The sequence below is a fragment of the Anabrus simplex genome, chromosome 8 (assembly GCF_040414725.1).
Source record: "Anabrus simplex isolate iqAnaSimp1 chromosome 8, ASM4041472v1, whole genome shotgun sequence".
Classification (NCBI taxonomy): Eukaryota; Metazoa; Arthropoda; class Insecta; order Orthoptera; family Tettigoniidae; genus Anabrus; species Anabrus simplex.
This window is the reverse complement of record NC_090272.1, coordinates 55,398,895-55,425,570: the sequence shown is the minus strand read 5'-3', so window position 1 is coordinate 55,425,570 and position 26,676 is coordinate 55,398,895. Positions and strand designations below refer to the sequence as shown.

Sequence of the window (26,676 nt, the reverse complement as noted above, 5' to 3'; positions counted from 1 at the left end):
TACTGTGTCAAAAGCTTTTGAGAGATTAGTATATATGGAGTCTATCTGTGAGCCATTGCCCAAAGATTGGGAGGAGACGTAATTACAATATAAGCCAAGGTTTGACACCGTGGAATGCTTATGTACAAAATGCTATTCATTCGAAAGGTATTGGTTCAAACAGGTGTATAGCCTCCTTTACACTATTCTCTCAGCCACCTTTGACAACAGTGATTGCAGAACAACAGGCCTGTAATTATCAAATTTACGATTATTCCCTTTTTTAAACACTGGAACAAGATAGGCTCTCCTCCACTCAGAGGGGAAGTATCCAGCTTGAAAAGACTTGATCAGTAGGCTGGTTAGTGGTATAGCTAACTCCAGAGCACATGCTTTTAACACAACACCAGGTATATTATCTGGTCCATTTGACTTGTTGATGTCAACTGCCAAAAGAATTTCCATAACCTCACTGGCAGATGTCACCACGGTTTCCAGCGTAGAGTCACAGAGAAATTTGAACGGTGAATTACAGGTCATGGAGGGGGCGTGGTATTTCCTGAAAGTGTCTGCAAAAATGTTCAGGATGTCTTGAATATTACTCGCTTCTTGATCACCATTAACCATCCTAGAAGAAAGATGCGTTGACTTTCTTTTATTGTTTATATGGTTGGAATTAGAAGCCTCCATGGCTCAGACAGCAGCGCGTCGGCCTCTCACCGCTGGATACTGTGATTCAAATCCCGGTCGTTCCATGTGAGATTTGTGCTGGGCAAAACGGAGGCAGGACAGGTTTTTCTCCGGGTACTCCGGTTTTCCCTGTCATCTTTCATTCCAGCAACACTCTCCATTCTCATTTCATAGCATCTATCAGTCGTTAATAAATCACTTTGGGAGTGGCGACCCCATTGTACTCATAGCCTATATCTGCTTCATTCATTCCATCCCTGACCTGGTCAGTGACTGGAAAACAGGTTGTAGGTTTTCATTTTCATAGTTGGAATTGGTATGTATGTCATCCTCGACTGGTTTAACATATTCTCTATATTTAAATTCCTGCAGTGCTTTCAATTCTTTACACAAAGTGGAAAAACACTTGGCTGAGCCAGTGCACAAAAGTATTTTCTTGCCTTTTCCTTCTCCTTCAGTTTTTCTTTTAACTCATTGTTGTACCAGATTGGAAATTTATGACCTTTGAAAGTATCTTTAATGATAGCATAAAATAAATCATACAACAGACCTGCAGCTTCGTCTATGGAAGTGCACTCATCTATCAGTTTTCACGGAAGTAAAGAAACCAACTTTTGCATGTGACTAAAATATTAGGAATAGGTTTTTGGTCGCATTGTTCTCAAAAGGGAAGAGTCATGGATGGAATGCCCGGTGATCTCTGTTCCCCCCTGGTATGAGAATGGGAAACCACAAAAAACAATTTTCAGGACTGTCGACAGGGGGGTTCGAACCCACTATCTCCTGGATGCAAGCTCACAGCTGTGCGCACCTAACCGCACGGCCAACTCGCCCGGTGGGTTAAATTATGTCTGTGTGTAAAAGTGTTAGATATTTCTAAGAAAGTTCAGCAAAAACAGTTGCAGTGGTAAGGATACATTTCAAGGTGGGATCAGGGTAATGTCATTAGGGAAGTATTTGAAATGTAAGTGAAATGGGGGTAGGGAGGGGAGGATGATCAAGGAAACAGTGGAAGGATTTTGTAAAAGTAGAGATGCAACAGATTGATAGAAAATGATGTTTGGAGGTAAGGAAGATAGAAGAGGCTCATCAGAAATGTCATCCAAACAGGAAAAGGTGCAGTACTCTATTGTGAGTTGCCTGGAAATGATACCATAAGTCGGAAAACGTCCTTTTTTGTCTATTTTATTATTCGATAATATATAATATAATAATCATTTTCTTGAAAACTAGAAGTTTCTAGCTTGAAAACTGAGTATCTGTTGTAAGTTTAATGTTTAAACCGAATTTACAGACTTAATTCTTTATATGCATAACCTTCATTGAGAAGCTTTCAAGAGACTTTCCACTGCAGAAACAGCACCATTGACGGTACTGTCATGTAGTTTACAGGCTAACATGTGGCACTGAAATAAAAACAATATTTCTCACCACGTGTTTACTTCCTTGTCCTGTAAATCCTTGCCATGCGACTATTGGAATGGTTTCCTCGAGTTCATCACGTTCTGTTGTCAAGTATATGTTAGTACATTGTTATAAGGAACATTTATGTCTTTGTATGGTGGGGGTGGAGTGTCTGGGCAATCCAAAGTTTGTAACTCGGTCCATGGATTACCATTACTTCCTGTAGATCTCATCCTGACTTGTCTACGTAGACTCCGTCTGTGGTGACCTGGAGGTCTTGGTTGTCGGGTGGTTCTTCTGCATATGCGTACCACTAGTAATGTACCAAAGATTGCAATTACTGTTCCTACTTGGAAACCCATGGCAAAAGCCCAAAATGAAGGAATTGCATCAAAAAGATGGGAAATGTAGAATAAATATCTGAACTTCTTCTGTATTATATATGTTGGTTCATTATTATTCTGAAATTTTAATTTTTCATTCATGTCTGCTTGTTTGTCCTCATCAGGCCAAAACTTAGATCCATCTAGTATTTCAATCTCAGCATCTGAAGGTTTAATAGAGAATTCTTCTTCATCCTTGTTTATTTGGTTTTTATCCTCACAGATTTGTGTATAGACAATATTTCTGTCTGTCAACCATGTTATTAATTCTTTAGTCTTATTGTCGCAGTGCCAACGATTCCTGAAAAAGCATAAAACACATAATCTTTAATTTTTTAACTAAATTGTTACATCACAATGCTAGAAGTTTTCATATGACTGCAATTTTCCATTTTTTTAGTACCACATCAGAAGCACAAAGATTTTGTAATCTCAATTAAGGCTTTCATAGCCACAGATAAAAAGATCACTGCAATAATGCTGTGTTTGTTTGTTTTGCCCACAGCATACCATTGGGCCCATCACTTAGACAGGCACGCCTTTCGAAGACATTGCTTAGCTGTACCAGACTAAACACACAGTCCTACCTAGTTAGCAGATAAGGACTGCTAAACCTTCTTGAGGACAAATTATCCTCTATTTTTAAAAATGTTCTCCCCTTGGAGTTATAATATCATTGCAAAACATTATTATCTCCACTGAATGAAATTTTACAAGGGAAACAAAACCTGATCATGGCCAAACCAGGCAAGCATTCACTGCGCTGGAAATAACCCCATTTCTAAATGCATCCACCCATTGTCCTGCAAGACAATGTCTGCAGTCAAAATGCTGTTTCTGTGAGGGGATTGTTAGCACGATGGAGGTGGAAGGTCCTGTAGCATCCACCGTATTCACTGGACATAAGTCCCTGTTATGTTGATCTGTTTCCAAAACTAAAGGAAGTGTTACCATACATAAGAAGCTATGCTTCGAGCAGTAGACTGCTCTGTTGTGAACAACAACAAAGGTGGTTCTGCTACTGGTATCCTCAACCTTCCACACATCTGGAAATGGGTGCAACATGTTGCAAGAGGATTATGGTACAATGAAGGCCTGTAGAGGTATGGTGGTTTCATAGTAAATGGTTTCATGTATATGTTGCCACTACTTCTTTTTTTTTTTTTTAGTCCTCGTACTATATGTCCTCAATATGATCTCTGTAATAACATTTTACTTATTGTGTTGTATTTCCCTTTTATGTTCCTTCCTGTATATATACAACTTCATTTGTCACTTCTTTGTTCCATTCTGTTACTTGTATCATGATTTAGTGACTTACCTGGACAGATCAATTTTTTCCAAGTTCTGAAGCTCAGATAATGCTGCTGTTTCCAACTGTGCCAAGTAGTTCCCTGATAAATCCAAACCCACAATATTGGGAATATTTGTGAAAGTATCGACTTTTAAATTATCAATCCGACACTGGCTCAAGTACAGCACCTATAAAAATTGACCAAGGACACCAATACAGGGATAAAAGAAACATAATCATTCTGGATTCTCTTGTTAATGCTTACAAAATAACAGAAAATATAAGATATTTACCTTCAATGATGGTGCTTCTAACAAAGGCCCACTTTTTATTCGTGAAAAGTCATTGCCTGAAAGTATCAGGATTTCCAGTCGAGGAATTCCAAGAAATATATCATTCAGTAGATATTTAATATGGTTGTAAGAAAGGTCCAGTAATTTTAATTGTGTTAATCCATCAAATGCTTTTCTTGAAATATGCTGGATATGATTTCTGCTGAGGTTAAGTTGCTTCATGGATGTTAATTGTTCCTGAAAAAGTCCAGTTTGCATCTTTCAATAACAAAATATCACATGAAAAGAAAATAACTTGAAAACTGTACTAGGAAATTAGAGTCAATTTTCCATTTTCCATCATAATGTTATTTCAGCAGTATTTCTGTAATTAATTCCTGAACACCAAACCTGCAATATGCTCTGATATTTCAGAAAGATTGGCTTTATTATTTAATGTTCACCTCACACCAGGATTACTTGATTTGAGAAATGAAGATGTCCAAAGGAAAGCTGCACGATACATTCTGGGTGATTTCCAACAAAAGAGTAGTGTCATAGTTTATAACATTCATTTCCATGTTGACGTTTGACTTATATGATAGGTATCAGTTGAGGGATGTTCCACCATTCAACACTTTATATATAATGTGTATCATTTATACCTTTGATGATACACAGAGTAATGTTACAAAAAAATGTTGGGTTGGGAAGACTTGGCAGTAAGGAGATGAACTGCTTGACTAAGCAGTGTCCTCCGAGCTGTCGGTGGCGTAGATGAATAACCTTGAATGGAGTTTTTTAAAGTAGGAAAGATCATAGTATGTAAAGTTGGAATTCAATAGGACAAATTGGGGCAAATATTCATTTATAGGAAGAGGAATTAAGGATTGGAATTATTTATGAAGGGAGGTGTTCAGTAAATTTTCAACTTCTTTGAAATTATTTAAGAAAAGACTAAGTAAGCAATTGAAATGTTGTATGGCTTTTAGTGCCAGGATATCCCAGGATGGGTTCAGCTCGCCAGGTGCAGGTCTTTCTATTTGACTCCCGTAGGTGACCTGCGCGTCGTGATGAGGATGAAATGATGATAAAGACAACACATACACCCAGCCTCCATGCCGTAGGAATTAACCAATTAAGGTTAAAATCTCCGACCCGGCCGGGAATCAAACCCAGGACCCTCTGAACTGAAGGCCAGTACGCTGACCGTTCAGCCAACGAGTCGGTCAGTAAGCAATTGATAGTGACAGATAGAGGTATCTGTTTGTGGTGACATTTTACTCCTAATTTTCCCATGTTTAAGATGTGATTTTTTTTTTTTTTTTTTTTGCTATTTTATTTCATCAATAATTTCACTACTTTTTAGTAATAGAAGCTAAACCAAAACATAGTTGATAGCACATTTGTAGTAAAAGATCATATTATATTTTTATATATGTACAAAGAAAATGAGAGTTGTGCATCTGCTGAAAATACATATTACATACAGTATATCATAACCATCGCCCTCTACAATGACTGCCCTAATACGCCTTCTCATTCTCCCAGTGTCACATGTAAACAAGCGAACACGGCGTAGTTACCAGTCCAGGTGCTTGGAGCGCTGGGAAGCTGGCATTAGTCTGCTTGACGAGACACACTGGGTGATCATTGCTAAGAGTGCTGCTGTAATTTGAACCTGTGTTTACCTTATTTGGATTGTTTCTTTGGTCGTGAACCGTCTTAATGTGTTTGTACATAATATTGTTTTCTGCTGTGTGCCTTAATCTAAGATGAAAAGCAGGTCGGGAAGTGGGAATTCGTTTCACGAATTTCCTCTCAACGAGCAACAACGTCACAAATGGCTAAATGTTATTTCAAGAAAGGATTTCTCTCCAAATTTCAATTCGACATAATCGAAACAATATGTTTGCCACGCCAAATAAATCCACACTTTCACGCTACGTAGGAGATATAAACTGCGAGACTGGAATAGCACCCTTTTAGTGAAGGAGCACCTCTTAGCAGAAAGTCAGTGTCTAAATGGAGCAGAGAGGCTGTGATTGATGGTAGTCCATCGAACAGCAAATGTTATATGACAAGAAACTCGACAACTTCTTTCAACAGAGAGATGCTTCATTCCATGTTGAGCAAATAAAAACTACTCAAGATGACTGTCATGCAAGTCAAAGTAGAAATCGAATGACCCTAATCAATAACCTTTCCTGTTTTATAATTTCTGCTGTGACTACAAAATAAAGGTTACGGCAGCAATTTTCTTCTTTAAGAGGCTTTTAGGTACCGTACAGAACTACATACTTTAACACTCAAAACAATAAAGGAAGTCGAAGCTTACGGTTTTTTCGTGTTGCGCATTGTGAGTGATAATCATAAGACTAATGTTAGCAGGATAAGAAGAATGTCTTCTTCAAAACACATGAAACTGAAGATCTGTCATCCTGTTGATAGTGAAATGCCTCTTCTTACTTTCGACAAATGGCACATTCTGAAAAGTAAGAAATTATTTACCCAAAAAATCTATGTTTGGTAGTTACCAGGATATAAATGGTGATCTTATCAAGAAACTGTATCAGATGCAATCAAATGAAACTGTGAAACTGGTTCATTTTCCTTACATGCAAAAACATCGAGCCGTTTAAGTTTAAGAAAATGAATGTGCGGCACGAGAAAGATATTTTCGCGACTGAAGTAATAACAGCCCTCGAATACTTAAAAGACCATTCGTATACAGATATGCATGATTATTTAATGCAGGTACCACTGTCAAATGCATGTTATCAATAAAAAGTTGATTCGACATACGTGTCAGTAGCACAAATGTAGCAACATTGCAGCCGGACAAGATGATTGATTCTTTTGACAAGACCAAGGTTTTCAACAGTATGGGTTTTCCACTGCAGAGGGGTACGTTCTTCACTGAATTTCTTTTTTAAGGTGTAAGGTGTGATTGAAATATGTTTATTGAGTGATTGAATATATATTTGAACAAAAATATACAAAACACTTAACGTGAGCTGTAATGAACAATCGTGTTTCAATGCCAGCAAAACAGCGCTCGGTGGTAAAAATGGGAACTAGGCCCATATCACTCATATTGCTGTATTGGGAAGGCGTATTAGCGCAGTCATAGTAGAGGGCGATGTCATAGCATGGATGTTTGAAAACATTTTATCCTGCCACTCTAACAGGTAGGGAATTCAGTATGAATAAGTTTCTGATTAAAACAAGAGAAGTTGGTTATTTAGTTTCTTTTCTGGGGTTGAACCGTGTTTTTGTTTTCTGTACATTAGGTACAGTTTGCCGATGTTCTGAATACATTGCAGTATTCTTTGTCAAGGTGACTGAAATACCCCTACTCGATCTGAGGTAATCTCCCAGCAGCAGTCACACTACAAGGGTTGTTCCTGACCTTGGTCTTTTAGATCCTAGCCTTTCTGGCTGACATAAGCCCCCTGGCTGTCTCGTGAGAATTCTGGAAGGTATGTGTCACAGCCAGGTAGTGGGGCTTGCCCGCGCTGTTATGTAATTGGAGGTTCAGCCTGTGTGTTAATGTTGTGGTCTGTATGTCTTAAACTATGAATGATAGGCATCCAAGAATTACTGATTTTATATCCTTCTTCTAAATTCACATTGTTTGGATGTTTCTTGATTTTGATAGCCTCGCAGATTTTCCTTTCCAGATTCCAAGGGATAGCTGCTAGGATCTTGGTCTTGTCAAATGATATTCCATGCCTTATTTCGTAGGAATGCTTGGCTACTGCTGAAATAGCTGTGTTTTGGTTCTTGATGTGATGGATATGTTCTTTTAGGTGGGTGGAGATCAGACGTTTTACTTCACCAACATAACACGTTCCACAGCTACATTCAGTGCGGTATACTCCAGGAGCCTGTAGTTCTATTGTCTCTTTTACTGGTGGTAGATAACAGGCTAGCTTCCGGTGTGGTTTATAGATGGTTTTTATGTTGTATTTGTCCAGTATCTTTCCGATCCTGTCTGTAGTGTTTTTAATGTATAGAAGTATCGCTGTTTTCAGGCAAGTCAGTTCTTCTTTCCCGTTGTTTTCTCCTACGGCGGCCTTTTCTTTGTTCTCTTCTGATTTTCTAAAGACTCGGATGTTATTGAGCGAGTAGCCATTTTGCCTGAGGGTTCTCATAAGGTGTTCTTTCCCTTCTTATAGGTGTTCTGTGTCTAATATCACTATGGCCCTGTTAACCACTGATGTTAGGACAGCCTGCTTTTGTGATGGGTGGTGATGAGAAGAGGCGTGCAGGTACCTGCCTGTGTGTGTGTGGGTTTCCTGTATACTGCATGACTCAGGGTCCCATTGGTGTTGCACTTTACTAGGATATCTAGGAACGGTAGTTTTCCGTTTACTTCGATTTCCATGTTGAACTGAATATTTACGTGAACGGTTCAACCTGGAAAATAAACTAAATAATTCTACACACTGTGGAAGCTTCACCTTTAAAAGAGAAGTTGGTAGAAACAGAATCTGACTATAACAGAAGTGAGTGCGAAGCAATTTTGAGAGTAATTATTATAAAAGCAGTGTAAAGGAAAGCAAGAGGAACAGGATAACTGAAAGATTTCTGTCTGATATAGATGCTGATTCCCATAGGGAACCTGAAATATTCGTCCCAAATGAATAGTTGGCCCATTATTGGACATTATAAATTTTCCAGGTAACTCATTCTTGATTGCCAGAATTTTGCCTCAGTGTGCTAATTTGGGCTCATCAGTTGGTAAATAGCACACCTACCAAGATGTATGGCCAGTGCACACCGTGGAGGCCACTGCATAGGCTACTTGAAGCCACCGGCAGTGCCAGTGCACTATGAGAGAATTTGTCTCATTTCAAAAATTGATGTCTTCCTGGCCATCGGATGATCGGTTGGGGTGAAATGCTGGAAACCAGGAATGAGTTAGCTGGAAAATTTATAACGTCCAATAACAGACCAACTGGGAGTTGAACGTTGCTCACGTCCGTAGGTATTACCTCAGATTACCCTACACGTGACCTCCGGGTGGTGCTAAACGAGTAACAGCATTAAAGGTGACATACAATATGCCCAGAAACATAACAAGTAACGGTTCTTTTCAGAACCATCAAATTAGAGGCGAGAAACACCCCGTCCGCATTATGCAACTTAATATTGAAGGCATAAGTTCTGCCAAATGCGAGTATCTGCAAAAACAACTGCATGACCTTAACATTAATGTTGTTAAGATTCAAGAAACCCATACCAAAGATGAACAGGATCTCCAGCGTAGAGGACGAATACCCGATTATACACTGGTCGAAGCTATCCACCATCCACAATATGGAATAGCCACTTATGTGGAGTCAAGTTTAAATGGAGTGCAAGTAATTGGTTGCACTGAAGATGGCTACATTTATACTATAGCAATTCAGATAAATGACTTAAAAATTGTCAATCTATACAAGCCTCCATGTGTGGATTGGGCTCCTACAGTACTGCCAGCTTTTGATCACCCTTGTGTATACAGTGGAGACTTCAACAGCCATCACATAAACTGGCGGTATGACACCGTGGATGTGAATGGGGAGTCTCTAGTTCTATGGGCAGAAACTAACAATATGCATGTGGTTTTTTATGTAAAAGACAAGGGAACCTTCCACTCCGCACGCTGGAACAAGGATTACAACCCAGACTTAACATTCGTGTCTAAAGATCAACTAGACCAACCACTCGACACCATTCACACTGTTCTGTCCAACTTCCCAAACAGTCAACACCGACCTGTTATGGTGGAAATCGGTTTGAAAATTCCCCTTGTAAACTCAATGCCCTTACCCAGATGGAACTTTTAACGAGCCAACTGGGATGGATTCGCAAAAGACCTTGACTCCAGCCTAGCTGTGGAGAATCTTCAGCCGACAGCAAATAACTACGACGAATTTGTCAAACTAGTTATCAAAGCTGCCAAGTCCAACATTCCTAGGGGTTATAGAAAGGAATATGTTCCTGGATGGAATGAAGATAGTGAGGCTTTATACCAAGAATACCAAAGTTCTGGAAATCAAACAGTGGGCTCACAGCTATTCCACTCTTTAAATAAGAGCAGAAGACAAAAATGGGAAGCTACACTCAGAGAAATGAACTTCGTAAAGTCAAGCAGGAAAGCTTGGAGAATATTGAATGGGCTAACTGGCAAGCAACACCCCAAAAAGCCACATCCTAAAAAGAGTCCTGACATTATTGCCAACAGGATCGTAGACCTCACAAGGACAAAGAGGGACAAGAATCATACCAGAATAGTAAAATGTAACCTTTCGAAACTCAAGCGCAGTGCACCGAGAAACAAGCCGCTTTCCAGACCCTTTTCCACAGTGGAAGTAGAAAATGCAATTAAACAACTGAAAATCGGCAAGGCTGCTGGTCCTGACAACATCTATAATGAATTTATTAAGAACATGGGCTCGCATTGTGTATACTGGCTCACTTCTCTCTTCACTTACATACTCCAAGAGAACAGATTGCCCAGACAATTCAAAATGTAAAAAGTTATAGCCATTCTCAAACCTAGCAAACCTGAGCACAGCCCCGAAAGTTATCGACCAATAGCACTGCTCAGATGCATATTCAAGCTTCTTGAACAAATCCTCCTAACCAGAATAGCTGCGTTCATTGAAGCTGTTACTCCTCCTGAACAAGCTGGATTCAGGCATGGACGCAGCTGCACCGATCAAGTACTTGCCCTAACTACACATATCGAAGCTGGTTTTCAAGGACAACTAAAATCAAAAGCTGTTTTTATCAACTTGACAGGTGTATATGACACTGTTTGGCGACAGGGACTGATCTACAAACTATTGCAAGTTGTACCAAGTCGAGAAATCGTAGATCTAATATCTAGCATGCTTAGTGAAAGACAATTCGAAGTGTTTCTAGGCAACACTAAAAGCCACAAATGAAAACTAAATAACGGTATACCACAGGGATCTGTCTTAGCACCATTGCTATTCAATTTGTACATTCATGACCTACCAAACACAACATCAACTAAGTTCATATATGCTGATGACATTGCACTGGTAGCACAGAATAATAACTTTGAAGACGGTGAACAAATTCTGACGGAGGACCTTAAGAAGATGTCAACTTTCTTTTAAGACCTGGAGATTGATCCTCAGCACTACAAAAACTGAGTCTCTTGTTTCCATCTAGCGAATCATGCTGCAAACTACAAACCAAGAGTTCTGATCAATGGAAAAAAAGCTGAGGTACAACCCTTTCCCAAAATATCTTGGAGTCACTTTAGATAGAACCCTGAGCTACAAAGAGCACATCACTAAGCTTTCTCATAAAGTCGCTGCAAGAAACAACATACTGCATAAGCTATGTGGTACCTCCTGGGGAGCCTCTGCTGATTGTCTACGTTTAACTGGCATCAGCCTTGTCTACTCGGCTGCTAAGTACTGTGCTCCTGTCTGATCGGAAAGTGTACATGTGAAGAAGGTGGACACAAAATTGAACGATACAATGCTTTGCATTAAATCAACTCCATGTCACTGGTTACCTGTGCTGAGTCACATCCCTCCACCTCATTTAAGACGGAAGCAAGCTCTACTAAGGGAAGCTAAGAAAATCTTTGCATCACCCTCTTTGCCACTGCACCAGGAATTCTGCCATCCATCACGGCAGCGACTTCAACAAGAAGACCAGCAAATCACTGCAAGGCAACTCATTGTGGATGGATTTGACGTAACTGAAAGCTGGAAGCATGAGTGGTCAACAAAAACATTGGGAACAAGTGCCCACCCTCTTGACCTACCGAGGAACCTCTGGTGCTGTATTAACAGGTTAAGGACTGGACATGGTTGTTGCAATTATTTCAGGTACAAGTGGGGTTGGGTCAGTTCACCAATGTGTGATTGTAACCTGGAAGAACAGACAATTGAGCATCTGGTCCAATGCTGTCCTCTTCATTCGTATCCTGGCACTCCTGATGATTTGTTCGCTCTCACACCTGGTTTATCTGAATGGCTGAGAAGGATGGACTTTAGATTTTGCCTTGTGTATATATATATTGTATAAAATCACCATACGATTAAATAAAATAAATAAACGGACCAACTATATAGGTATTAAGTGGTATGTTCTGAATTGTCAGTGGAGAGATGGTGTGGAATGACGTTATTAGACGAATAAGGCGGAGTGGTGTCTTTAAAAGTAGGAAAGATCACAATATGAAGATAAAGTTGGAATTCAAGAGGACAAATTGGGGCAAATACTCATTTATGGGAAGGGGAGTTAGGGATTATAATAACTTACCAAGGGATATGTTCAATAAATTTCCAATTTCTTTGCAATCATTTATGAAAAGGCTAGGAAAGTAACAGTTAGGAAATCTTCCACCTGGGCAACTGCCCTAAATGCAGATCAGTAATGAGTGATGACATATGTGAAAAATGTTAAATTACAAAATATTTTACAAGGATAAAGCAGAGATAATAACAAGAGAAGTGGAGCTACTAATTTCCTTACTAAATAACTTATGCTTCCTTAAGTCATTTATTGCAGTTTTGTAGATCAGGCTTTAAGTTACTATATAGTAGTAGTCGCCATAAGACCTATCTGTGTCAGTGCGACATAAAACAAATTTTTTTAAAATCCTATATAGCAGAGTCTGTTTTATATAAGGAATTTCTTAACTTAGTGAAAACTTACTTGAAATGCATTGTCTTCAAGGAATTTAATAGAATTGAAGGATAAATCAAGCACTTCCGCCCTCTCAGGAACATCGGTCACAACACTAAACAGGTTTCTGTGTGCACAAACAGCTCTTCGTAAACCTTGCCACATATCACAGGTACAAAATGAGGAACACATTTGTGCTGTGCTGATTGCTCCTCCAGTATATAGAAGAACCACCAAACTTATGATGTTCATGGCTCCCTGAAAATCATTAAAAATATCTAAAAAATATGCACAGTTGTACAAGTTTTGTTTAGTATATTTCAACTAGTTATTAGCTCCCCTATTGATCAATGGTAGTGTGTCAGTCTCCAGATCTGAAGATAGCATGTTCAAAACCTGGAAGCGGTGTTGGGTATTTGAAGGGGAGACAATGGTCACTTCAGTACTGAATGTCATATGATACTGGTGCATAAAAGATCTCTGGTGACACATTTGATTTTTTTCCAACAAAGTTGATTAAGAGACTCGGCAATAGATTACCCGTTAAGAGTTCTAATTCGTTTTCAGTCAGGTAGAGTAAAATGGAATGTCAAAATTGACATGCAGGCAGCCTAAATAGCATCAAATCCAAATGTCTGCACATGGTAACCAATACCAGATGATGATGTTGGTTATTAGTTATGATTTGCTTCATGTCACACCAACACATAGGTCTTATGGCAATGAAGGGTTAGGAGTGGAAAGGAAACGACTATGGCTTTAATTAAGGTACAGCTCCAGCATTTACCTGATGTGAAAATGGGAAACCACGAAAAAGTATCTTAAGGATTGCTTACATTGGGGTTCAAAATCAACTATCTCCCAAATGCAAGTTCACAGCTGCGCGACCCTAACTGCACGGCCAGCTCACTCGGTTTATTTTTGACAAATACAAAATATACATGAACGAATGAGATGAACAGTTGGATTTTGTATAGTTACTTCATTTAAGTATATATTATTTACCATTTTAAAATAAGGTGGTGGTGGTGGTGGGCGGTGTTGTTTGTTGTTCGCTAAAGTTAAAGCTTTAAATAATTTCACACATGAAAACTTGGTTTTCGCTATCATTCTCAGTGTTCTTCATACATAACTGTAGGCTACACAGCAGGTCTACCAAATAAATTCTGGAACTTTTTTAGCTTAACTACAAGAACTCTTAGTGTTACAATCTAGATTTTAAAAAAATACTTCTTAACCTCTTCTATATTTCATACAGTACCACTCTGTTCATTCTAAAAGCTGTTAAAATCCTGAAGGAAAAAAAGTAATAAAAATACCATACAGTTTAATTCTTTTCCTTACAAAGAGCCTCAACACATATGAGAAAGTGTTTCTGTTCAACATACAGTTGTGGTTTGGTGAAGATTGCAGTCAAGTGGAATCATTTCAGGGAAATATGAGTACCGGTAATCCTTGATATAAGTCAATGACTTATTCATAATATTTCCTTTATTTCCATAATTTCCATATTTGGGTAGTTTTCAACACCATATCATAAGTTACTATTTGGTGAATATGCTAACAAAATGAATATTCTTCAAATATTATACATGATCTTTGTATTCTTGTGTAATATAACATTGTGAAAGGCAGTGTTATCATGTCACCTGTCACAAAATTACAAAGAAATCATCAACTTTTATTGGAAGAATATTGCATTAAGAAATGTTGCAATTTCCATTTGTTACCTGGATATAATTTTTGTGTCATGAAATGTCAAAGAAACCTTCTAAAACATGTACAGAAATACAGCTGCATAAAAATTTCCCTCCAATAAATAATGACAGTTATGTAGTAAATAAATTTTTAAAGTCTAAATGATATATCCATTTGGTAGAAATAAAAACCTGAATTTCATACCACATCCTATATAAGACTTGTATTATAGCATTCAGAGTCTGATATTTATGATGTACCTTTTAATTCAGGTTTTGAGAGAGATTTAATGTACTGCAACTGAGTTATCTTGGTCAAACACTGCGAGTAACACAGCTACTATCTTATCAGCTAGGTGAGTAACATTTCAGGAAGGTGAGTCTTTCTTTTCCTGTCTCTTTTATCAGTTTGTATGTTACGAAACAGAATTTCTCAAGATATGATAACAAAATGAAGGAAATCATAAAATGACACAGGTCCACTATATGTGTAAGTCTACTTATTTACACTATTATTTTCAATAGTTAATACCATTCAGCTTCCTCTAACTAAGGCTGATGAAGTATTCCAAACATACATATCTTTATACTGGAGATGGAAGGAGGGTCATGAAGGCTGTTCTAGCAGAGAAAACACAGCTGATCCAAATGTTAGTCATAACTGTTATATAGGCGTACAGTAAATGATTCCCCTGATGTGCAATTCAACCCTTAAGCCACCAAGGCTACTGAGTTCAAAAATTTGTTGTGTACTAAATCTGAAAATCTTACAGAAATGTGCAAATCTAGCTGTTATTGTACCTATGATGCAATCATAAGACCCACTGCTTCTATAAATGTTATACATTTTTATTTATAGTACCGGTATAGCATTGTGGGTTGCACTTCTCTTTATGAACATCTGCTGGTTGGGTTTCAGAAGCCTGTTCTGATGGTAAGGTCAATTATAAAACCATGAGTCAAGTCTGTTGTAATCAGCTTTCAGGATCCATTGAGCTTAAGTACCAGTACTTTCTTGTATAATTCATGTTGATTTCTAAGTGCTTCACCATGTTTGCAGATAACCTAGACATGTGCAAGAGTTACTCTCTCATACACTCTCACAGTGACAGTCTTGGGACCTGCCTAGTAATACAGAATGGGCCAGTGAATGGAAAGATGATGATGATGATGATGATGATATGTCTGCTGGTATCTAATGTACGGTACTTCTTATAAATGACATTTGAAAAGTGTCCTAACTTTTCAAGAGGGTATGAAATTCATCAAATTAAATCAAATACCAGTACGTAGAAAATGCAGCATATTTATGAACATCTGGTGCACAAATTATTTAGAAATAGTTCAGTGGAAGTCAGCAAATTTTTAACAAGTAATTTTAGACTGGAAAAATAAAAAAATCAGAAGGAAAGAACAAGGCTTATGCAAATATATAGGTCAGTAACTGAGGAAATGGAATGATAGGATACTGAGAAAAAGAATGAAAGAAGCATACAGAGGAACATGATATAATGATTCATAAGTTGGAAGCCTGTCTCTCAAATCATCAGATAACACCACTGAGGGTCGTACAGTTATAGTGAAACTGCATAAACCTATGACAGAGTCAAAATGAGGCATGCTGGGCAAGATGAGGAGAGAGGTAGTTTGCCATTGCTTTCCTCACTGAACCAGAAAATGCGATTACATCATGACCCCCCATGAGTAACACCTTTCATAACACTCAGATGCAGTAGTTATGCTCTGAATCTCATTACTCAGCATCAACCATAGTCTAAGCAGCTTGAATCAATCAATCCTGATCTGTATTTAGGGCAGTTACCCAGGTGGAAGATTCCATATCTGTTATTTTCCTAGCCTTTTTCTAAAATGATTGCAAAGAAATTGGAAATTTATTGAACATCTCCCTTGGTAAGTTATTCCAATCCCTCCCCTTCCTAAAAAGAAATATTTGCCCCAATTTGTCCTCTTGAATTCAATCTTTATCTTCATATTGTGATCTTTCCTAATTTTAAAGACACCACTCAAACTTATTCGTCTACTGATGTCATTCCACGCCATCTTTCCACTGACACAGCTCGGAACATACCACTTACATTATAAATCTCACTGTAACCATATTGGATATCAGATTATAAAAATTGTAATTGCAAACAATAAGTTAAACCACCTCTCCAATACTTATCAATCCTTATATTTAGGATACAATCATTACAACTGGTGTTATAAGTTGGGACATGTAATCTACCAGATTAGCAGATCTCCTCGAGCGGCTAAGGTGACTAGTCACCTAGTGCATCATAGTTACATTTTAAAAACTCCCTCATGCCTGTTTTATCAGCCATATGGTATTGCCTAACAGCCCTAAATACCTTCCTTTCTTTCACATTTATTTTTAACTACGACAAACACAGTTTTGTGATCACTAATACCATCTATTACTCCAGTTTCTCTATAGAGCTCATCTAGTTTTACCAGCACCATCATCTGATGGCCAGACAGCCATAAATTTTTGAAAATGAGACGAAGTCTCTCATAGTGCAATGGCACTGCCGGTGGCTCCAAGTAGCCTATGCAGTGGCCTCCACGGTATGCACTAGCCATGCATCTTGGTAGGTGTGCTATTTACCAACTGATGAGCCCAACTTAGCACATTTGGGCAAAACGCTGGCAATGAGGAATGTGTTAGCTGGAAAATTTTTAATGTCCAATAACGGACCAATTATATTGGTATTATCAATTCAGATCTCCCGTACAATCGCATTGCTTTCCATGTCGTTTCCCACATAGCTGATTATCTTATCCAATAATTCTGAATCAGCATCAGCGCTACCCTTTCCCGGTCTGTACACTCCAAAGACATCAAGTTGCCTATTATATTTAGAAATGAGCCTTACACCTAGAATTTCACGTTTGTCATCTTTAACTTTTTTGTAGCTTACAAATTCTTCTTTCACCAGAATGAATACTCCCCCTGCTACCATTCCTATCCTATCTCTACGATACACACTCCAGTTCTGTGAGAATATTTCTGCATCCATTATATCATTTCTCAACCATGATTCAACTCCTGTTACAATATCTGGTAAATATACAGTACATCTGTAAAATTACTTAATTCTATTCCTTTCTTCACAATACTTCTACAGTTGAGCACTAACATTTTTATGTCATCCCTACTTGACTTCCAGTTCCCGTACCCTTATCACTGCTCCCTAGGCCAGCCCGTTTCCCTGAATGTACCTCCCTATTACCCTTCTAAACAAATTTCCTAACTTATATGTACCACTGCAGTTTAAGTGAAGGCCATCTGAGTGCAGATCCCTATCTCCTACCCACCTATTATGATCTAGAAATCTCACTCCCAGTTTCCCACATACCCACTCCATAGTCTCATTTAAATCCCCAATCACCTTCCAGTCAGTATCCCTCCTACAGAGTATTCCAATGATAACAATCTCCACTTCCTTAAACTTCAGCTGTGCTGCATTTACCAGATCCCACACATCCCCAACTATGTTTGTACTTATACCTGCTTGTCTTTCGTTGTTAGTATCAACGTGAAACACTACCACCTTCTCCTTTCCCTCCTCCTTTTCTTCTTCTTTCCTCAACATCTGCCTCAACCTAATTCCTGGATAACACTCTACCCTGGTTCCCTTTCCTCCACACACTTTCCCCACTTGTCTAACAATGGAATCCCCCATGACCAGAGCTTCAACCTTACCCACCTCATTTGATCCCCTCCTCTCCTGGTCGGCCCTATCTTTCCTGACAGCTGCAGAAACTACTTCTTCCTCCCTTTTCTCCCTCCCATTACCCTGTTCTACCTGTCTTTTCCTATCCACCACTCCACATTTCTCTTTCCTACCTTTTCCCTTCCTCCTACTTCCATACTTCTCAGCAACAGTTCCCTGTTCCTCATCTTCCCTCGGTTGTTCTACCTACAGTGACTCGTATGGATTTCTCGTAGACACCTGTCCTGAATTCTGATCCTGAACAGAGCCCTTCGACTGCATTCTCCTTCCCCTTAAAACATTAGATCACCTGTCTTCTGCAATTCCCCCTTTCCTTCTCATCCCTCTCTTACACCTACTGTATCCTGTACATTTTTTGAGGGAGGCCTACTTTTCTTCCTGTCTTCTGAGAGAATCCTAATTATCTCCCTCAAACCCTCCAACTCCTCCCTCATACTTCTTAATGCCTGGCCACACCCACTCCTTAGCCATTTTTTATGGAATAATGAAAAGAAAAGGAAAAATAACTTATTCTGTGCAAAATAAAAATGAAAAGAAAGAAATATTGTCTAGGATAGTTCACAAAGATCACACGACAATAAGGTAATTAATATAGGCTACTACTACTACTACTACAATACTACTTAGTTGTACAATTTTTTTTTTTTCCTGCAACAGCCAAATAGAATGAAAATTGCTGTTAATTACTGAAAACTGAAAGTAATGCACAAGAATTACACAATTCTAAACTGCAGTGAAGTCTACCCTAATTACTACAACAGAATTCTAGTAAGAGAGATACCACAGATACTATAGATACTATACTACACAAATATTTCACAGTAATAGAATAAATACACTTATTTCTAATAAGATACCATAATATACTACAATAATTTTAAAGTATGTTCAGACGTATCCTAATTACAACAGGTTATTACTAAGCACACACAGAAATGAAAATTACAATTAAAGTTTGAAATTTGCAAGACTACTACTCAAAATAAATTATAGAATGAGCACTCTAATTTCGAGTACACTACAATAATTTTTAAACTACGTTTAAACGTATCCTAATTACAATAGGTTATTACTAAGCACAAATAGAAATAATAATTACAATTTCTTGACTATCAATAATAGTGGTAGCATTATCAGCAGCTTTCAGTGTCCCAGAGGAGGAGCGAGTTGGGCCATATAACTGCTTTATTCCTGCATAGGAGTTATGCAGGTCTTAGGCATCAGACATACTTTGCAGTTATAAGCTATAAATTTCTTTTCTGTTAAAAATGTTGTATCATGAGAGTAAAAGCAGAGTACAAGTGGAGAGTGGTAACTCTGAAATATTTTATACAAAAAAAAAGTCTCAGGCAAGGAAGTGCACTGTCACCATTATTGTTTATTATATTGATGGATAAAATCATAAAATGTGTAAAATAGAGTATCAGTAGTGATGAAGTGAATGCTTTGGTATTTGCAGATGATGGGGTGATTTAGGGAAAGGGAGAAAAGGAAGTACAAAGGAGAGGAAGAAAACGAAGTACAAAGGAGGCTGGACATTCGGAATGAAAATCTGAAGGAGTTTGGAATGGTAATAAGTAAAAAGAAAACTATAGTTATGCACTGTGGAAAAGAGAAAAAGAGAAGCCAAGTGAACATAGACGGAGAACGGTTAGAGAATGTAGAACATTTTACATATCTGGGTAGCATTATTAAAGGAAGTAATGAAATCAACCCTGAAATTAATAACAGACTAAGTAAAGGTAACGTACAACATTGTATCATCAAGTCTGAGAGCTTTTGTGGGATGACAATGTACCCAAGAGAATGAAATTAACATTATACAAACAGTACTTCATACCAATTGTAACATACGAACTAGAATCGCTGGTAACTAATAAGAGACAAAATAGTAATATCCAAGCAGTAAAAATGAAATTTTTAAGAACATTGGTTAAAAAGACAAGAAGAGATAGAATTCAAAATATTAAAATCAGAGAAGAGCTAAATATAGAACCGTTAGTACAAAACATACAGAAAGCAAGACTGAGATGGTTCGGACATGTAAAAAGAATGGGAAAGGAATGGGTAGCAAGAAGGGAATTGGAAAGAGAAGTTAAAGGAAAGAGACCAGTTGGAAGACCGAGAAGAAGGTGGATGGAGCAGATTTGGAAGGACATTAGAGAAACTGGATTGGATGTGGCGTAAGTAATGGAGCAGGTAAAGTGGAAGGACAGAAAGAAGTGGAGGAGGCTTGTTAACCACACCCAGGTGACTGGAGTGGGACATTGATGATGATGATGATGACTGAAGTGCAATTATAAGAAATATTTTATTGAAACAATTTATTTCTTTTATTTTGCAGTTCCTGAGCTTTCTGCTGCCACCAGTTGTTCTTTATCTCTCTTATTTGCCCCTGACATTTATGCTTAAGTTTGAGAAAGTCTGAGGAAGTTTTTGCATCTAAAGATGGATCTTGAAGAAGGGATAGATGGGCTACTCATTTAGCATTGATGACACACAAAATCTCTTTGTTGTTGTCATCAAACCAGTCTTGTCTTACATTTTTCTTAAAACCAATGGTTTTCCCAGCTGATTCTGTGATTACTCTCCTTAATGTAGCCCATTCCTGCTCAACATTCTTTGTGTTGACTGGAGCACTTGCCAGCATCTCAGAGATCATGTTGTGGAAATTCATGGCAGTGGGTCCATCTCAAAGTTTAGATGTATTAAATTTCTGCCTGGATGTGGTTTGAAAATGCCTGGGTGATTTATGGAAAAAACTGATTCTAAGATGAGAGAATAGCAACTTGTGATCCATCCAGCAATCATCAACATTTCTAATGTCCTGGTGATAAGGACATCCTTCCTATCACACTTTTGAGTGATGTTGTTATCAAGGATGTGCCAATGCTTAGAGCAAGGGTGTATCCATGTGGTCTTGAAGTGATTAGGTAGGCGAAGCTGCGTATTAGTTATGAAAAGTTCATGTTCGGTACATAGACGAAGAAGCAGTAATCCATTGGCATTCCAACTGCTGGAGTCCTTGTTTGCCCATTACATTTTCCCATAGCAAGTTATCCTTCCCAACTCTAGCACTAAAGTCACCTAGTAGGAAGAGCTTATCTTTAGTTGGTACATTGGAGATTGTTGTGGAAAGCAAGTTATAGAGCAGAGCAGAAGCAGAGATGAGAGTCATGTAACTATCTCCGGAGAGTGGTATATGGAGAGTTATAAGTCTTTTTACTAACTGCAGTTGGGACAAGTTGGTAATTAGCAACTATATTTGTTTTCATGGCAAATCCAACAACATCAATGCGACACTCTCAATCCTCTTTACCCTTCCAAAAATGGTATATCCTGAACTGGATCTAACCTTCACACCTTGCCAGGAAGTGACCTACACACTATGATTTCAGAATCTTTCACCATGGCACGTATGCATGAGACATGTGGTGTCAAACACCGAAACTGCAATGGACTGCTGCTGACTCACGAAAAACCGAGTGGCGCCTTCATAGCCAGTCTGCCTGGCACTTTCTCTTCCGCTTCACTCACCGAACTGAAGCCCATCTTCTCTGCCGAGTAAACCGTTGGTAATGGAGTTTCAGTAGCATCAGTAGCAGTAGCATCAGCCCTCCTAAAGAGCCTCAGATGACTAAAAGCCTTTGGCCTCTTTAGATTGTACTCTTATTTATCCCCAAGTCCAGGGCTGCCTCTTCCGCTGTACTGAAGTCCACCTTCTCCGCTGCAGATACTATTGAGTTCTTCACTTGTAACTCTGAGCTGGGACTCTTACCAGATGATACACACCGAGTCAGTATGTTCTGCGAACCCACATACACAGGTACGCCACTCCATGGGTAGGGCTGCCTCCGAAGAGGGTCCCTACCTGCTACCTATATGTGTTATGTAAATATCCTACTTCCTTATTGAAGTTTGCATCTACAACCTCACATATGAAAACACACACATATAAAATGCGGAACAGTATGGTGAGTCTATCAGACACAGTATCACATGATGTCAAACAAAGCCTCCAATGTGTCAGGTAAAAGAAATTTCAGTTCAGCTCAGTCAATCAACCATCAGTGATCAATGGGTGGCTGCTCCATAACGTTGCAGGTTTGTGCTACCCCCATCAATTTTGTTTGTCTGTTATATATTAATTTCACTACTTTCCTTGGTTTCTATGTTGTTCCTGAAAATTACAAAATTACTTCCTTAAAACAGTCTACAGGGGACTACTACTAGTAAAATGTTTTCATTCCTCCCCTGAAGGGGGAGTGGGTCTCTTGGACGATAATGCTGTCTTTCAGGCTGGGAGATTTGTTATGATGAAGGAGATGTGTGGCAGCCGTGGAGTATACTAGGAAATATCCTGGCATTCGCCTTAGTGCAGGAGAATGGTAAACCATGGAAAACCATATTCAGGACAGCCAATGATGGGAAACCAGCCGTGAGGTCCAGCCCCACCCTGTCTCTTGAATACAGAGGTGTAGAGTCACATTAGATCAGTGGCTACCCCTCCTCTGCTCGATTGGCCGGTCGGAGTACAGAGCTGCCGGACCACGGATCAGCCGTGGCCACTTGTGGGCTGAGAGCCACTCTGCATCCACCGACCCTACAGAGGACTTCACAGGTTGATGTAAATGATTGTTGGCAGCAGTCTGAAAGTTTGCAATCAAGAGTCAGTTGGAGTGAAAGCTTGTACCGATAAGTGCGCAGAGATGGTAAAAGTAAAAGATGAACTTGAAGTAAAAATGAACACCGTACAACGTGACGTTGATGAGAAAATAGACATGGTTGACCAAAAATTTTATACCGTTTGCCAAGAACTGCAGAGAGAAGTTACATATCTATGTGATAACGTACGAAATGGGGTTTATGCAGAGGGGCCAACATCTGTAGTACCACGTTCAACCAAAGTGATGCCACCAACTTTTGACAAGAAGGTGCCACGGAGTATGTACCTGCACCAGTTCAAGGTGGCATATTTTCCTCACCGTTGGAGTGAAAGAGACAAAACTACATCCCTTATTGTGGCTCTGAGAGGAGATGCCCTCAATGTTCTACAGGCGATACCAGGCACTTTACCCCTAGACTGCGGGTCTGGTAGAAGAAACAAATAAGTGCATAAAATATAAATAGAGCCCAATATCAGTCAGTCAGAAATAAAGAGAACATGTGAATATGTAAAGTATACGTGCCCTTTGAAGTCTCTTGAAAAATAAAAATAAGATAGATTTTTCACACCACTGAACGTCCATACATTGCATGCATATGGCCAGGCATGCTGAGGTAATTTCATATTATACTGAAGCTTCAAAATATATTTGATAAGAGCAGGCTGTGATTACTATCACAACCCATAGTAGACTGTAGTCAATCAAAAGTTTTGAGGAAAGCTAAGGTTATTGCCATTCTTAAGCCTGGTAAAGACCAGAATGACCCATTGTAGTATAGACCCATTTCATTACTCTTTTATTTTATTTATTTAATACTGGCAAAGTTAGGACACATGGTCCTCTCTTACACTTAATCATGTCATTGTACAGAAAAATTGTGGAGAATATCAAATATATGTCAAGTTGCTCGAAAGACTCATCCTTCAAAGAATGAAGGAGAAAATCGAACCTTATCACATTCCTTAACAAGTAGATTTCAGGAAGGTAAGAGTTGCACATCACAGATCCTCAAATTGACTCAACAAATCAAAGATTTTTTGAAAGGCGGAAGGTAACAGGTGCCATTTTTATCGATCCCTTGGCAGCCTGTGACACTGTCAAACATAATCTCCTTGTGGTAAAACTCATGTGATTACTCATGACTAGCAGCTTACCTGTATGATCAGAAACCTCCTACAAAACAGAAGGTTCTTTGTGGAATTCCAGGGAAACAAAAGTAGGTGAAGAATGCAGAACAATGGATTACCTCAAGGTAGGATACTTGCCCCAGCTCTTTTTAACATCTACACAAATGATCAACCATTATCCAAAAGGGCTCAGAATTTCATCTATGCAGATGACCTTGCTCTCACTGTTCAAGTTGACAGTTTTGAAGAGATTGAAATGACTTTAACTAGCGCTTCGGAAGATCTTACCACCTACTACAGGAAAAATCGACTGAAGTCAAATTTAGCAGAAACTCAAACTTGCATATTTCTATTTTAAAAGTAAACAGGCTGCTAGATACCTGAACTTCCAAATGGGGAGGGATCAAGCTGGCACATTGTGAGACCCCAAATTATCTCAGGGTTACTTTAGACTGCACATTTTCTTATAGAAAACATTGTCTGAATACCAAGAACAAAGTGGCTGCCAGGAATAGTGTGGTACTTCAGCTGAGTGGAACAACTTGGGGAGCACAGTGAGACACAGTGAGACCCTCGGCACTAGCATTATGTCACTTGACAGCAGAGTACTTTTGCCTAGTGTGGTACAGATCTTGCCATACCAAAGACGTAGATGTGGCAATTAATGAAATGTGTCACATCATCACAGGCTGTAAGATCTACACCTCAAGAAAAACTGTACAATCTTGCTAGCGTCGCACCTCCTGATATCCGATGTGAGGTAGCAGCCCGCAAGGAGGAGACCACATCATTAAAATCCCAAGCTCATCCATTGTATGGACTCCAACCAGTACCATCACACAGAAACTTAAAGGAACACAACAATAAGCAAGACTCACTTTGTGGTAAGCTAGGGTTGAGCATCTCGGAAAATGAAAAACACCTCGTGAAGAATTGCTAGCTGGATGTATGGAGTACTGGATGACTTGGAGATATCTAAAAATGCTGAGCTCGGGTGTTACTAGATGCAAGACCAATCTACACAAGTGGGGATATTTGGTGGATTCTGTTTTTTGTGGCTGTGGTGAAGTGCGGACTATGGCCCATCTGCTAGAATGTCATCTTTGTCCTGCCACATGTACTGAAAAAGCTGCTTGAGGCGACAAGGAATGCACTCGATATTGCTAATTTCTGGTGCACCACAATATGAACCTTTGGTGCACAGTCAATTTTTATTTCTTTTCATCTTTCCTATAGACATTTTTTTTTCATCATCTATATATATATAAAATAACTTGTCCTGACTGACTGACTGATTCATCATCGCCGAGCCAAAACTACTGGACATAAAGAAATGAAATTTTGGGGATATATTCATATTAAGATGTAGGTGCTCGCTAAGAGAGGATTTTTGGATATTCCGTCGCTAAGGGGGTGAAAAGGGGGGTGAAATTTTAAAATGAGTGTGTTTATATCTCAAAACTTTAAAAGTTTAGAGATATGAAAATTGGTATTTAGAATCTTCTTTAAAAATAAGGAGACACGTATTTTTTTGTTTTCAGACAATCCCAATAGGAGGGGTGAAAAAGGGTGAAAATTGGGTTGAATGCCTAATCAGGATATCGGTGCTTATATCTCAGAAAATGAAGATATTGCAAACCTGAAAATTGGTACTTTTGATCTTTTTTAAAAATAAAGAAACACGTATTTTTTCGTTTTTGGAAAATCCAATGAATGGGAGGGTGAAAAGGGGGTGAATTTTAAAAATGAGTGAATCTATATCTCCAAACTTTTAAAGTTTGCAGATGTGAAAATTGGTATTTAGAATCTTCATTAAAAATAAAGAAACACGAATTTTTTTGTTTTCGGAAAATCGCAATAGGAATCGTGAAAAGGGGTGTAAAAGGGGTTGAATGCCTTTAATGAGGCTGCTTATATCTCAGAACCTGAAGATATTACAGACCTGAAAATTGGTGTTTGGGATCTCTTTTAAAAATAAAGAAACACGTATTTTTTGTTTTTGGAAAATCCAATTAATGGGGGGGGGGGTGAAAAGGGGGTGATTTTTTAAAATGAGTGTATCTATATCTCAAAACTTTTAAAGTGTATGGATATAAAAATTGGTATTTAGAATCTCCTTTAAAAATAAAGAAACATGTATTCTTTTGTTTTCGGAAAATCCCAATAGGAAGGGTGTAAAAGGGTGAATAATGGGTTGAATGCCTTTAATGAGGCTACTTATATTTCAGAACCTGAAGATATTACAGACCTGAAAATTGGTATTTGGGATCTACTTTAAAAGTAAAGAAACACGTATTTTTTCGTTTTCGGAAAATTCAAATATTGGGGGGTGAAAATGGGGGTGTGAATTTTTTTTAATGAGTGTGTCCACATCTTAAAACTTTAAAATTTACAGATGTAAAAATTGGTAGTTAGAATCACCTCTAAAAATAAAGGAACACGTATTTTTTTGTTTCCTGTATATCCCAATAGGAGGGGTGTAAAAGGGTGAAAAATGGGTTGAATGCCTTTAATGAGGATACTTATATTTCAGAACCTGAAGATATTACAGAACTGAAAATTTGTATATGGGACCTCCTTTAAAAATAAAGAAACACGTATTTTTTAGTTTTTGGAAAATCCAATTAATGGCAGTTAAACAGGAGTGACAAATTGGGGTGAATTTTTTGAAAGGCTATATCTACAGAATATCTTGGAAACGTAAAATGTTACAGACGTAAAAAGTGGGTGTTTAGAAT

General features: G+C 38.5%; 2 protein-coding genes across 7 annotated transcripts in view; one reads left to right on the top strand and one right to left on the bottom strand.

The window, feature by feature from the left end:
• Positions 1-1,838: 1,838 nt before the first annotated feature.
• LOC136878771 (trophoblast glycoprotein) lies at positions 1,839-14,763 on the bottom strand. 3 transcript variants are annotated; one of them, XM_067152234.2, is made up of 5 exons: positions 14,648-14,763; positions 12,720-12,947; positions 4,044-4,280; positions 3,778-3,938; positions 1,839-2,757 (listed from the first exon to the last, which is right to left on the bottom strand). In XM_067152234.2, exons 2-5 carry the CDS (start codon positions 12,939-12,941, stop codon positions 2,181-2,183), a joined length of 1,197 nt encoding a protein of 398 aa, XP_067008335.2. In that variant the 5' UTR covers positions 12,942-12,947; positions 14,648-14,763; the 3' UTR covers positions 1,839-2,180. The 3 variants fall into 3 exon arrangements, with proteins under 3 accessions (XP_067008335.2, XP_067008336.2, XP_067008337.2); XM_067152235.2 differs by having other exon boundaries at positions 14,592-14,692; XM_067152236.2 differs by lacking the exon at positions 12,720-12,947 and having other exon boundaries at positions 14,648-14,723.
• The window catches only part of LOC136878769 (prolyl endopeptidase), a 133,406-nt gene continuing 121,482 nt past the window's right edge, over positions 14,753-26,676 (top strand). Inside the window, exon 1 of one of the 4 annotated variants that reach the window (XM_068228984.1) lies at positions 14,753-14,762. Coding sequence is in view for 2 of the 4 variants with exons in the window: in XM_067152230.2 (XP_067008331.2) it covers positions 15,642-15,671 (30 nt within the window). In the remaining 2 variants the exon portion in view is untranslated. The other 3 variants (XM_067152233.2, XM_067152230.2, XM_068228983.1) reach the window with 3 other exon arrangements.